This window comes from Cydia amplana, chromosome 19, assembly GCF_948474715.1.
Source record: "Cydia amplana chromosome 19, ilCydAmpl1.1, whole genome shotgun sequence".
Lineage (NCBI taxonomy): Eukaryota > Metazoa > Arthropoda > Insecta > Lepidoptera > Tortricidae > Cydia > Cydia amplana.
Genome location: NC_086087.1, coordinates 9376309 through 9388825, shown reverse-complemented (window position 1 = coordinate 9388825; position 12517 = coordinate 9376309). Strand labels below are relative to the sequence as shown.

Sequence of the window (12517 nt, the reverse complement as noted above, 5' to 3'; positions counted from 1 at the left end):
TCGAGATGCTCAATAACTCGATATCTGCTTACAAAATAAAATTAAAAAAAAGTTAAATGAGAACACTCTGTACCTTAGCCTTGCACTCGGCAGCGAGCGCGTAGTTCTCCTCCCGAACCGCATCCTCCTGCTCTTCTATAGCTACGTTTAGCGACACGCGCAACCTCGCTCGCTAAAAAAAAAACAAAATAAAGATAGGATGAGAGATTTTGTAATAAAAAAAACAACGGGTTGCACTCAGGGAGTGCCGGCAGAAGTGAAAACTCAATCACTATTGCAAAATGTCTGCAGCACTATGTATAATTGAGGTTAACGCCATCTAAAGTCTATTTTTTTATTCGGTAGACTGAAATGACAGCTAATTGTATGAACATGAAATGTCATTTCATACTATTAACTGTCATTTCAGTCTACCGAATAAAAAAATAGACTTTAGCGTTATTTCGTCGCATTACTCGAGTTATATCAGTTATTACCAGTTAGATCGAAACTCACTAGATGGCATTTAAATCAATCAAGAAAAATTCAATGACATTGAAGTAACGTTTTACGTCTTACGGTCACGTGACACCTGTTACGAGTTTAACATTTTTTTCCCAACTCATATATGTGGACTATGCGTATATAATTATGTGGACTTCAACTGCATAAAGAAAAGTATCTAACTCGTTTCCTCGGATATTATAAAACCAAACATTTCATTATACGTACGATCCAAACTTGGCGCTCCATGTTTCACGATCACGATCTTATCAGCTATCTTGCGAACGATCCTGCACTTATAGTTTGTCAAAAGACTAATTTCAAACATAGACAGAGAGAATCATTCTTATCTTTGTCTTACACTAGTACTAGCTCCCAAAAGAAAAGGATGAGTATAGTTTTCCTGGTGTTACTGACTGACAAATTGGTTTGACCAACTATACATCGCGCCATAGAGAAAAAAATACATAGAGTGCTCACTCCATACATCAGTTCAGACTATTAATTTCAGTGTCTACATCTAGCATCGAGTAGCGGAACTATCAGTACTGATACTCGACAATAGATGTAGCACCGACCGGAAAGTCTTATCTCAACGGCATAAGACTTTCCGGTGGCGACATCTATTGTCAAGTAGCAGTACTGATAGTTCCGCTACTCGATGCTAGATGCTAATAGTCTTTTTGGTACTAAAACTGATGTATGGAGTGAGCACTCTATGTATTTTTTTCTCTATGATCGCGCGGACCGTCATGTCAGATCGCACCGCACACTCCTGTTGCGCCCGTTCGAGGCTTGCTTGGATAATGACAGCTAATGACCAATAATACCTTCATTTTGATCTGCTGCGTGTCTTGTTGGGGTAGCGGTGCCGGAGGCGGGGCTTCAGGCTCGGGCGGGTCGCGCAGCGCCGTGATGACACCGCACAACACTTCCATACGCGGGGACAGCTCAGGGAAAACCAGCTCTAGGGCTGATACTAGTGGACGTATCACGTCTGCACTGAGATGGCCGTAGTCGCCTGTTGAAAATAGTGCTGCTTAGAAATGAACCTTAGTAAGTCGTTTTAAGGTTGAATACAGAAGTGTTACAGTTAATTTTCTTAAACATTGTTTAACCTACCTACCTACTACAAATTTCAATCTTATTACTAACAAGTTAAGGTCTATAAAGTTTACCGGTGAGCATGTCGTTTATAGGGTTTTGTAGCGCAGTACAACTTGTAATGTAGCCTAGTTCATTAAGAACATATTGGCGATTGCTAGTTACCTTACGAGTTTCAGGAAGACTCAAAATTAAACCTTATTAATGAAACATTATGGTTGAAAGTTTACCGGTGAGTACGTCGGTTATAAGGTTTTGTAGCGCAGCGCGGCCTGGCGGGTCGGTGTCATACACTCGCAGCATGCAGCCTAGTTCGTGTAGGACATATTGACGCGTGCTGAAGCTCACGGGGTCGTCTGCTTCCGACGGGCAAGGGGACTCCACGATACTGTAAAAAATGTTTTATTGATTATATCTTTTACACACCTTTAAACGAGCAATTCTTGTATATTTATTTATATATTTCGGGGATCTCGGAAACGGTTCTAACGATTTCGATGACATTTGTTATATAGAGGTTATCAGGGGCGAAAAATCGATCTAACTAGGTCTTATCTCTGGGAAAACGCGATTTTTTTAATTTTTATATTAAATAATGGGACAGAAAGGTACGATTCACAACTTTTAGCACAAATTTTAAGCTACAATTAGGATTTTATTCTGACAAGTGACACCATATGAAGGGTACACGGAAAGATTTGTCTAGTAATTTTTTTTTTCAAAAATAAGATTTTAATCTCCAAATGTAGAGCTTTCAATGAACTATTTGTTACAGCTTCTGTTGCCTCTGTTATTCTTAAATATAACTCCTTTTTTTCTCACTTTAAAAACACCCATTAACGAAAATTGTATGGTTAATTATCTAAATCATTCCTTTCAAACCGCGATAACTCAAAATGTTGTCAGAGTGACTAGCTGACTAGACATGTTCTTTCCGTGTACCCTTCATATGATGTCACTGGGCACTAAAGGGTTAATAAATGCTGCACAAAGTCCACAAAATGAGAAATTGGTCATTTTAGAATTATAATATGCAATGGCAAGTTATTTACACTCGCCGCCGTCATCGGGCGCGGAGAGCTGAGGCCCGCAGTCTGCGCCGGTCCGTCACCGTTAACGCAAGCTCCTGATGACGCTCCCCGGTACGGAGTGAAATTTGTCGAGCGTTTTCGACTTAAAATACGTGAGTGACCCGTTTATAATATTTTTAATGTCTAATGGTGCCATTAAAAAGATGTAATCGTTTTTCGGTAGATGTCGCTATACGCCACCCCAAAGGCGTGTGGAGGGAAGGAATGGAAAAAAAATTCGCAAGATTCTGGTAGGCTTCCGTAGCTCAATTGGCAGAGCTAACGCACGGATTGCGGAGGTTGCGGGTTCAAGTCCTGCCGGAAGCGTAATTTTTTTTTCCATTTTTTCCTTTAATATAAAATTTTCTAATGTCTGTCTTACGGAAGTTTTGTTATTAATATTGACACTCACGCTCTAATATACCCGATTAGCACGACCAGGTCGGGCAGCACCAGCTCCAGCGTTTCATCGTCGTCTATTTTCTGCAGGTGCTCAGCCAGGTACCTCCAGTACCAGGCTGTTTCTTTGTTAAGCTTCTCCGCTGGTATTAGCCGGAGGGACTTCTCTGTGGGTAGCCATAACAAGAGCTCGGAGATTGGTAGACGCCTGAAAATTTGGGTTTTCAATAAATTTATAGTCAAGACATTCTGTTTCTACCAGTCTCTACCTCTTTAAATTTGACGCTCAGTTTTCAGTGGCAGAAATGGTTGCCTAAAGCTTTGGTTTCCTCCGAAAGCGGTGCCGTCATATAGCGGCCATCTCCATACAAATACTACGAGGGTGAATCAACTTTTTCTTGTCACTCGTTGCCATGGTTACGTTCTCCTGGGTCACTCTTTAAAACCAGATTTTTAGGCATTCAAATTCACTAGACACGCTTTTTTGTGATACTTATACACCCTTTCCATTGAGGGTCGTCTACCAAGCGTGTCAGAAGAAGGTGGTGTACAATGTCTTCTAACAAACTATGCTACTATTGTCTCTTGGCTGACCGGATAGAATAACAACAAGAAATAGTTGATCCACCCACGACATCCATATTTAGCCGTATTATTTAGTATGGAGACGGCCGCTATTTGACGGCACCGCTATCCTAGGAAAACCGATCTTAAGAGACAAGGAGTCATCTATACAATATATTGTCTTCGTTAGAATTTTATATGAAAATAATCAACATTAAAACAGGTACGCGGTTCGTATATCATTGCCAGTATTTAAAAAAAACCGGCCAAGTACGAGTCGGACTCACGTTCCAAGGGTTACGTCCATTAAGTCCGACTCACGCTTGACTGCATATTTCTAATAGGTTTTCTTATCATCTATCTAATATATATAGGTAAAGCACTATTTTATGTATTTTTTTCAAAAAATTTGACTTGTTGTTTCGGAGATAAAGGGGGGGAATGGTCGGACAGACAGACGCACGAGTGATCCTTTCCATTTTTTCCTTTTGAGGTACGGAAACCTAAAAAGTAGGACTTACATACAACAGTTTGGCTTTAATAAAAAATATAGAAATCATCATTCGTCTGATCATTTTGCAATTATGCTGGAGCTCAATTTTCAATTATTTCACTATATACAGTTCAAACAAACTTACTTAAACAATGACTCGAGCAGTTTCCCAGCAACATACTGAGAATCCTTAGCGTCCTGCGCGTTGTCCAATCGTATAGCCTTCAGCAGATCGATGATGTTGCCTTTGAACGTGCTCAGCCAACCGGGAATGAGGATCTCTTCGACCACGCGGCGGACGCGAGTGCTTCGCTCAGAAAGGCCCACCTGAGCAAGGGGAAAACGACTTAACACATATTACATTAAGAATTAAATTTGAATGCCATGCATGGAATTTCAAATTGGAGGTCACAGACAAGACATCCTCCAGACTGAGCATAGAAGCGCTACCCCCTCTGCCACAAATAGGTATACGGTAGTTTTACTCCATTTTCGAGTCAGTCTTTGTGTAACGTCTGTGTCTTTGAACGGACCAATCACGGCACGGGACTCGCTTAAGCTTTGGATTCCTCCGAAAACGGTGCCGTCATATTACGGCCGCTATATAGCGTTGACTGACGTCACTAGAACGTTGTCTATGTAAACAAGATGGCGCGGTTTCCTAGACGGCGTTACGTTACGTCGATAGTTTCGTGAACGTTTTATTAGACAGCGGTGACGCCATTTTGGAATAAATGACACGAGATTTGAATAAGTGATTCCGTACTACGATTATTTTCCTCTTCTGATGATATTTCATCCTCCAAGTAAATTATAGATGATCAAGCAAATCTTGTCAGTAGGAAAAGGCGCGAAATTCAAATTTTCTATGGGACGTTATCCCATCGCGCCTACATTTTTCAAATTTGCCGCTTTGACCTTGGTAGATGACGGTGTGTTATGACGCCGTGGTACTTTCCACATGTCGCCACCGTAAAGACGGCCGTCTTTTGCGGCCGCTATATGACGGCCGTCATATGACGGCACCGTTTTCGGAGGAATCCAAAGCTTTACCTCGTCCCCCACACCCCAGTATTTTTGGCAGCATCGGTTTCATGAAATAATTGGTCTAAACTCCGTCTAGAGGATTCCTAGTCTATGTTGGAGGTATTTTAACAATAGCATAATTTCTTTCAACAGCCATCAGCTGCAGAACATAGGGCTCTCACTAGAAACTTCAAAGCAAACAGTCATGTGACGCACAAACCGGTGGACCTTATTACAAGAGGCATAAGGTCCACTGATGTATGTCCAACGATTCCCCGTGATCTCGACTAGATTATGGTGTCATCTTGTAGACGACCTGTTAGGTTACGTCCTCCTACAAAAACGTGGGTGGGGCACTGCCACCTAAGTCTAGCTAGTAGAGTTATCTCCACGGCGGATACGCAATTTAAATTCGAGTTAACTTTTAGGTTCTGCAAAGCTTTGGATTCCTCCGAAAGCGGTGCCGTCATATAGCGGCCGTCTCCATACAAATACTCATCATCTTCCTCGCGTTGTCCCGGCATTTTGCCACGGCTCATGGGAGCCTGGGGTCCGCTTGGCAACTAATCCCAGTAATTGGCGTGGGCACTAGTTTTTACGAAAGCGACTGCCATCTGACCTTCCAACCCAGAGGGTAAACTAGGCCCGTATTGGGATTAGTCCGGTTTCATCACGATGTTTACCTTCACCGAAAAGCGACTGGTAAATATCAAATGATATTTCGTACATACGTTCCGAAAAACTCATTGGTACGAGCCGGGGTTCGAACCCGCGACCTCCGGATTGAAAGTCGCACGCTCTTACCGCTAGGCCACCAGCGCTTCCATACAAATACTACGACATCCATATTAAGCCGTATTATTTAGTATGGAGATAGCCGCTATATGACGGCACCGCTATCCTAGGAAAACCGATCTTAAAGCTTTGGTTTCCTCCGAAAGCGGTGCCGTCATATAGCGGCCGTCTCCATACAAATACTACGACATCCATATTTAGCCGTATTATTTAGTATGGAGACGGCCGCTATATGACGGCACCGCTATCCTAGGAAAACCGATCTTAAGAGATGTCCACTAGTAGCCGGAGAGCTAGCCACGAAAATAGGTATGCAATTTATAGAGCAACGAAATCCCTCTAGTTAGTGTGCCATACTATCATTATTAATTAATCCGGTCGCCTGGCAGCTGTTCAGCGGTGGGTGTGACAGTGGTTGGGCAACAAAGGGGTTGTAAAATCAATCGAAGGTGTGCAATTTATAGAGCTCTGTGTTTGGTGTGATATAATAGCTAATTATGTATTTAATTCAAATATAACAATGCCAGTTGTACCTTGAGTGTGTGCACCCTCTGCCGCACTCTGAGCTGAGTGACATTGACGTTGGCGATGTACATGAATGCGGCGCGACGCACCGCCTCGTCCACGTCGCACAAACGCTCAAGCACGTAGGGTACGTTGCGAGTGCATTTCGCTATTTGCGATACTATTGCTCTGCAAACAAAAACGTTAGGTGATAACTTGTTGTAGTTAATTATAGTTCGTTTTTTTTAGCATTAGAAAGAAGGTAAGCGACCTTGACATGTCTTTTAATTGAAAAACGCTTTTTAAAATCAGTAACTGCTACTTATGAAAGCAGAAGAATATAAATGATCGTATTAGATTCATAATTGTTACATATTTGCAGTTATTTATTTTTATAAAGTGTTTTTCAATAAAAAGACACGTCAAGATTGTTTACCTTATTTCTAATACTAAAAAAACGAACTATAGGGTGTGATATAAGATTTGGCTGCGTGCTACCAAATAACAATCTGCTCTGTTTAAGTGTTTATACGACAACGGTTTCACTCACTTGAATTTTTAGTCGCTATTGGCGACATGTTTCGGGCCCTTCGGGGGTCCTTCCTCAGGCTCGAGTGCTCGCGGCGACAGCAACTCGTGCACCCCCCGAAGAAGATGAAGGTGAGGGGCCCGATACATGTCGCCAATAGCGACTAAAAATTCAAGTGAGTGAAACCGTTGTCATATAAACAGTTTAAAATATGTCTCACGAAAGTTTAATATCGAACAATCTGCTCAGTAAATAAAAATACAATCTGACCTTCTTTTCCCCGCCCCACGTAACCAAGGCTAGGCAAAAGGGGAATACACCATTAGATATTGTCCCAAACTAAGCTATCATCTACTAGACTAGAAAACCAGTGCAAAACAAGCTTGAAAAACGTTTATAAATTAAATATTGTAGAGCTACTACTGTATTCCAAGAATATTAACCTTTTAACCGCCAGCAATTTTTGATCGAGCGTGCTCGTGTCGCCACCGACAGTAATTGTACCACGCAGAGTAAGGTGGGCATAGTTACGGGAGTTATAAATGTGCTGTAAAAACCAAATCAGATCTTTGTCTTATTTATCAGACTGTGGTGAAATCAGCTGGATAATGGATATGTAATGTCTTATATATCAGACTCTGGCGGTTATAGGGTTAAGGGTGGGTTAAGGGCTACGCGGAAATTATGAATATAACATATAACATAATTGATAATAATTGGGTTGAAGATATAAAGATTTGCCCCTTATTCATAAACGTGCTACAAACCTCAATTAGCTAATAATCGTTTGTCCTTATCTGTCATTGACTTATGTATTTGTAAGAAAGGGATAAACCATAATTGAACTAAATCAGGCCCGTAAAGTTTTATGAATAAGCAACCTTTAGTTCTTTACGTCACCCTAGGCTCGTAAGTGGGATTTTGTTCCCACGACGCGAGAAGAAAATCTCACTTCCTGGCCAAGGCAAGACGTAAAACTTTATACAAACCACGGGCGGTAATTCGTAAAGCCCCCGATCGCATATTTATGGCCCTCATCTTCGGTTCGGGCCACAAACACCTGCGATCTGGAGCATTTACGAATTCACCTCCCTATGTATAGTTTGTAGCTTTCTAATAGACCCCGAAGGCTAATCCTATTGTTTATTGTTAAGAAAAATCGCTCGTGCCACGTGCCACAACCACCTGCATAAAAAATCGGTACTTCGGTTACTGAGTGCCGGCGAGTCGAACGCTACAGAACTAGTCTAAAATGTGTCATCGAGATGCGTAACAAAGGCGCGTTATCGGAGAGCGCACCTACACTGGTTTTTTGAGCGTTGGACTAGCCCGCGCTCAGGTGCCAAATAGAATAATTAGGACCCTTTTTTGCAGGTAAGTAGCACGTGCGGTTTTACTGAACAATAGATAATAGGATAAGCCTTCGGGCTCTACTAGAAAGCTACAAACTATATGTAATGTACTATTGCATAAACGGTAAGGAGGTACATGAACCTATAATACCACAAGGTGCGTCCAGATCTGCGAAGCCGTGAGCGACCGGCGCATTCGCTAGATCTGGACTCACCGTTGCATGTCACATATAGTTTGTCAAAGGGCTGTCTCATCTCAAACATAGACAGAGAGAATCATACTGTCTTTGTCCTAGTACTAGCACCCAAAAGAAAAGGATGAGCATAGTTTTTTTTTGTTCTTAATTACTGACAATTTGGTTTGACCAACTATACCTTCTGACTGAAGCGCTAGGATCGCAGCTCATGTGGAATTTGTAAGCCCTTGTGACTTCATCCTCTGGGTCCATAGGGTCCTGTAACCGCTGTAGCGCGAGCGCCGCTCGGCACCGCACGGCACCGCGGGTGTCTTGGAGTCTTTGCATCTGTAAGTATAATAAGAAACATAAAATTAAGGAAAGTAAACTGATGGGCAGAACCAACATAATGGCGTGACAATTTAGGGAGTTTCAATAAATTGAATCTCTTGATTAATTGTGAAAACGAGATTAGAAACAAGTCTGATAATATCTGGTTAGGAGAATTGCAAGGCTGTCAGCGTTTCTGGAAGTTGGCGGCCGGTAGACAGGATTGGTTAATATGATGGTGACCATGTACGGAGAAACAAATGAAAAAAGTTTATTGCATAAATTTAACATTTCTGTGTCCTGAGCTCGGAAACCCTGGGGTACAGGACCCAGTTTCATGTTACCAATTTCTTAACACCAATAGGGGGTATTACTGCAATGTTCTGCCACCAGAGTGCAGCACTAGCACCCATCGTAAACATTCGTAAAGCATGTAATAACTTATACATACTGTACCTTAATAACTGTTTTTTTGACAAGTTTTCACAGACAATAAAATATGAATAAATATTTACTATTCTATTCTATCCTAAACAGACCTTTAACCTTTTAACCGCCGTAGACTGATATATACGGCCCACTTGCACCATTCCACTAATCTGGGGTTAACCGGTTAAACCTGGAGTTACCATGGTTACCAGTACAATTTGACACTAGGTAACGGTTTAACCGCTCAACCCCGGGTTAGTGGTATGGTGCAAGTGGGCGTAACATAAGACATTCAAAATCGGGCTCATTTCGCCGCGGTCTGATGAATAAGACAAAACTTCGGTGAATGGTTTAGGTGTATGAATTATTTGGTACCAGTCACCTGTGACTGGAGTAACTTAGTGCAGATCTCCTCGTCCAGTGAGGCGTCTTCCCCGAGTGCTGACAGCACAGCCTCTAGCAGCTGGCTGGCGCGGTACCGGACTGACTGGCCAGACACACATTGACACTGAAAAAAAAAGTGTTCTTATAAATATATGCTGGCCAAACGTTGATATAATTAAAAAACAATTCCAATGTGTTTAGGTTAGCGTTGTTGTTGGTGTATTCCAAATTTGAAATCTAAAGTTCCAATAGATATTTAGCAATGTGTCAGACAGACGGACGGACGGACGGGCAGAGTCACATAATAAAGGTTCCTTTTGTACCTTTTTGATACGGAACCCTAAAAAGTACCTGTAGTAAAAGTTCACTATCTAACTGAGGGATAAAAACCGCTTTTCACAAGATCACTTGAAGTTATGCAAATATCCAACTTCCACTTCTAAGTCAATGCAATCAAAAGATATGCCTGTTTATATGAAATCCAAAATATTATAAACCAATAAGGTACTTGCCATTGACCTTGAAACATTGTTTAGCAAAGAGCAGTGTCTTTTAGCACAAAGGGGAAGTCAAATAAAGAATTGTATGTATTGTATACATGTTCAGCATGTTCTGAATAATACCCCATTTTAGGAATTATTATTAAGCCGCGTATCAATATCACGCGGCAAACTATCGACCATTGGCTCGCGCGGCAGCCGCGCACAACGGCTGCCGCGCGCGCGAGCCAACTCAATCATTGGCGGGCTCAAACGTGCCGCGCGACGAACCATTTATTATTATAAGATAAAGGTATTATTATTAGATAAAGTCTACATCATGTAAATAGGTACTTACATCAAAAATAATATTGATGATAAAAAACAAGAACTCCTCCTCATCATCCAGGGTTGTGCAGAAGGTGGCCACAAACTTGATAACCCGGTCCACATTGGGACTGGTGTCTCCGAAAGTAAATAAGTACATTAAAGCATTCTTGAAACTCTCTCTGAAGACTTGCTCATCCATCTGCAAAACGTCCACCATTTATGATCAGTACAAATACAAAAGGGTATAGCCGGGTAAGCATGGCCAAACTGCCCTTAGCGAAAAAAACAATTTCCTTTTACTGGATTATTAACCTATATATAAGTAGTGCTTTCACCAAATATTAAGCCTCAAATGCTTCAGATTTAAAAAAAAAATGCAAAAAAAGAAAAATCATTTTTATTTTATTACAGCCAAAGTACTAATCCGATTTCTTTGTAATTTGGGTATGTTGTATATACAATTAAGGTCGCTTTCTGAAAAAAATTATATTGAATTATCTCTTAAAATAATAGTAAAAAATTGAGATGAAAATTTTCAGAAAAATAAAAAAAATACATGCGAGATAGCGACAGTTATCAAATTTACATATTTCATGTAGAATTTAATAATGTTTAACATATCTTTTTTTCAAAAATTAAAATCGGGATTAACAGGGTTAAAAATTCGAATTTGTAACTTCCCATAATACCTTCTCTTCATACAAAATAACTTGTACGTTATACTAGAAAGTTATATTCCCAACGCAATTTGAATTTAGAACGCGACTTATTTTGCTGAGCGCGGACCTTAAACTCCGTGGCTGTATGTGGCTAGGGCGAACGGCATTCAGAGATTTAAAAAAAAACCGGACAAGTGCGAGTCGGACTCGCGCACGGAGGGTTTCGCACCATCAACAAAAAATAGAGCAAAACAAGCAAAAAAACGGTCACCCATCCAAGTACTGACCGCGCCCGACGTTGCTTAACTTCGGTCAAAAATCACGTTTGTTGTATGGGAGCCCCACTTAAATCTTTATTTTATTCTGTTTTTAGTATTTGTTGTTATAGCGGCAACAAAAATACATCATCTGTGAAAATTTTAACTGTCTAGCTATCACGGTTCGTGAGATACAGCCTGGTGATAGACGGACGGACGGACGGACGGACGGACGGACGGAAGGACAGCGGTGTCTTAGTAATAGGGTTCCATTTTTACCCTTTGGGTACGGAACCCTAAAAACAGGAACAGGAACGGGAACAGCGCGGGAACAGGAAAATAGGCACGAATTTTATACAGAGTGTTAACGATTGAAAAATGTCTGTTCCTTTGATGAATAAAATACATCACATTCTAAATTCAAATTCGTAAAGACTGCGTTCACAATATACTTCATTCGTTTATGACTACTTAGCTTTGCTTGTATGAAGAGAGAGTATTATGGGATGTTACAAATTCGAGTTTTTCACACTGTTAATCCCGATTTTAATTTATGAAAAATATATGTTAAACATTATTAAATTCTACATGAAATATGTAAATTTGATAACTGTCGCTATCTCGCATGTATTTTTTTTATTTTTCTGAAAATTTTCATCTCAATTTTTTACTATTATTTTAAGAGATAATTCAATATAATTTTTTTCAGAAAGCGACCTTAATTGTATATACAACATACCCAAATTACAAAGAAATCGGATTAGTACTTTGGCTGTAATAAAATAAAAATGTTTTTTCTTTTTTTGCATTTTTTTTTTAAATCTGAAGCATTTGAGGCTTAATATTTGGTGAAAGCACTACTTACATATAGGTTAATAATCCAGTAAAAGGAAATTGTTTTTTTCGCTAAGGGCAGTTGGGCCATGCTTACCCGGCTATACCCTTTATTTCCATTAATACTTTTACAATTAATGTAGGTCTTATTATTAACACATTCAGTGCCGAAAACACAACTATCGGGTATTTTATGATTTCGTTCCCAGGCCGGACGACCCGATAGTCGGGATCGTGGTACTACAGGTTTATATGACGAAATTGTTGTGGCCTGGTACGGATGTCTTGTTTGGCTGGGTGGCAATGAATGTGTTATGTTG

At 40.6% G+C, this 12517-nt stretch overlaps 2 protein-coding genes across 3 annotated transcripts in view; one reads left to right on the top strand and one right to left on the bottom strand.

The window, feature by feature from the left end:
- The window catches only part of LOC134656962 (chromobox protein homolog 1-like), a 179759-nt gene that overhangs the window by 121934 nt on the left and 45308 nt on the right, over positions 1-12517 (top strand). The gene's annotated exons all lie outside the window — the stretch shown is intronic.
- Positions 1-12517, bottom strand: part of LOC134656825 (condensin complex subunit 3) — a 33604-nt gene that overhangs the window by 20647 nt on the left and 440 nt on the right. The window contains exons 2-10 of the mRNA XM_063512353.1: positions 10476-10646; positions 9637-9762; positions 8695-8843; positions 6468-6627; positions 4259-4440; positions 3070-3264; positions 1818-1975; positions 1314-1504; positions 74-172 (exon numbers count right to left, since the gene is read on the bottom strand). Coding sequence (XP_063368423.1) covers positions 74-172; positions 1314-1504; positions 1818-1975; positions 3070-3264; positions 4259-4440; positions 6468-6627; positions 8695-8843; positions 9637-9762; positions 10476-10646 — 1431 coding nt within the window. The remainder of the gene's footprint in view (positions 1-73; positions 173-1313; positions 1505-1817; positions 1976-3069; positions 3265-4258; positions 4441-6467; positions 6628-8694; positions 8844-9636; positions 9763-10475; positions 10647-12517) is intronic.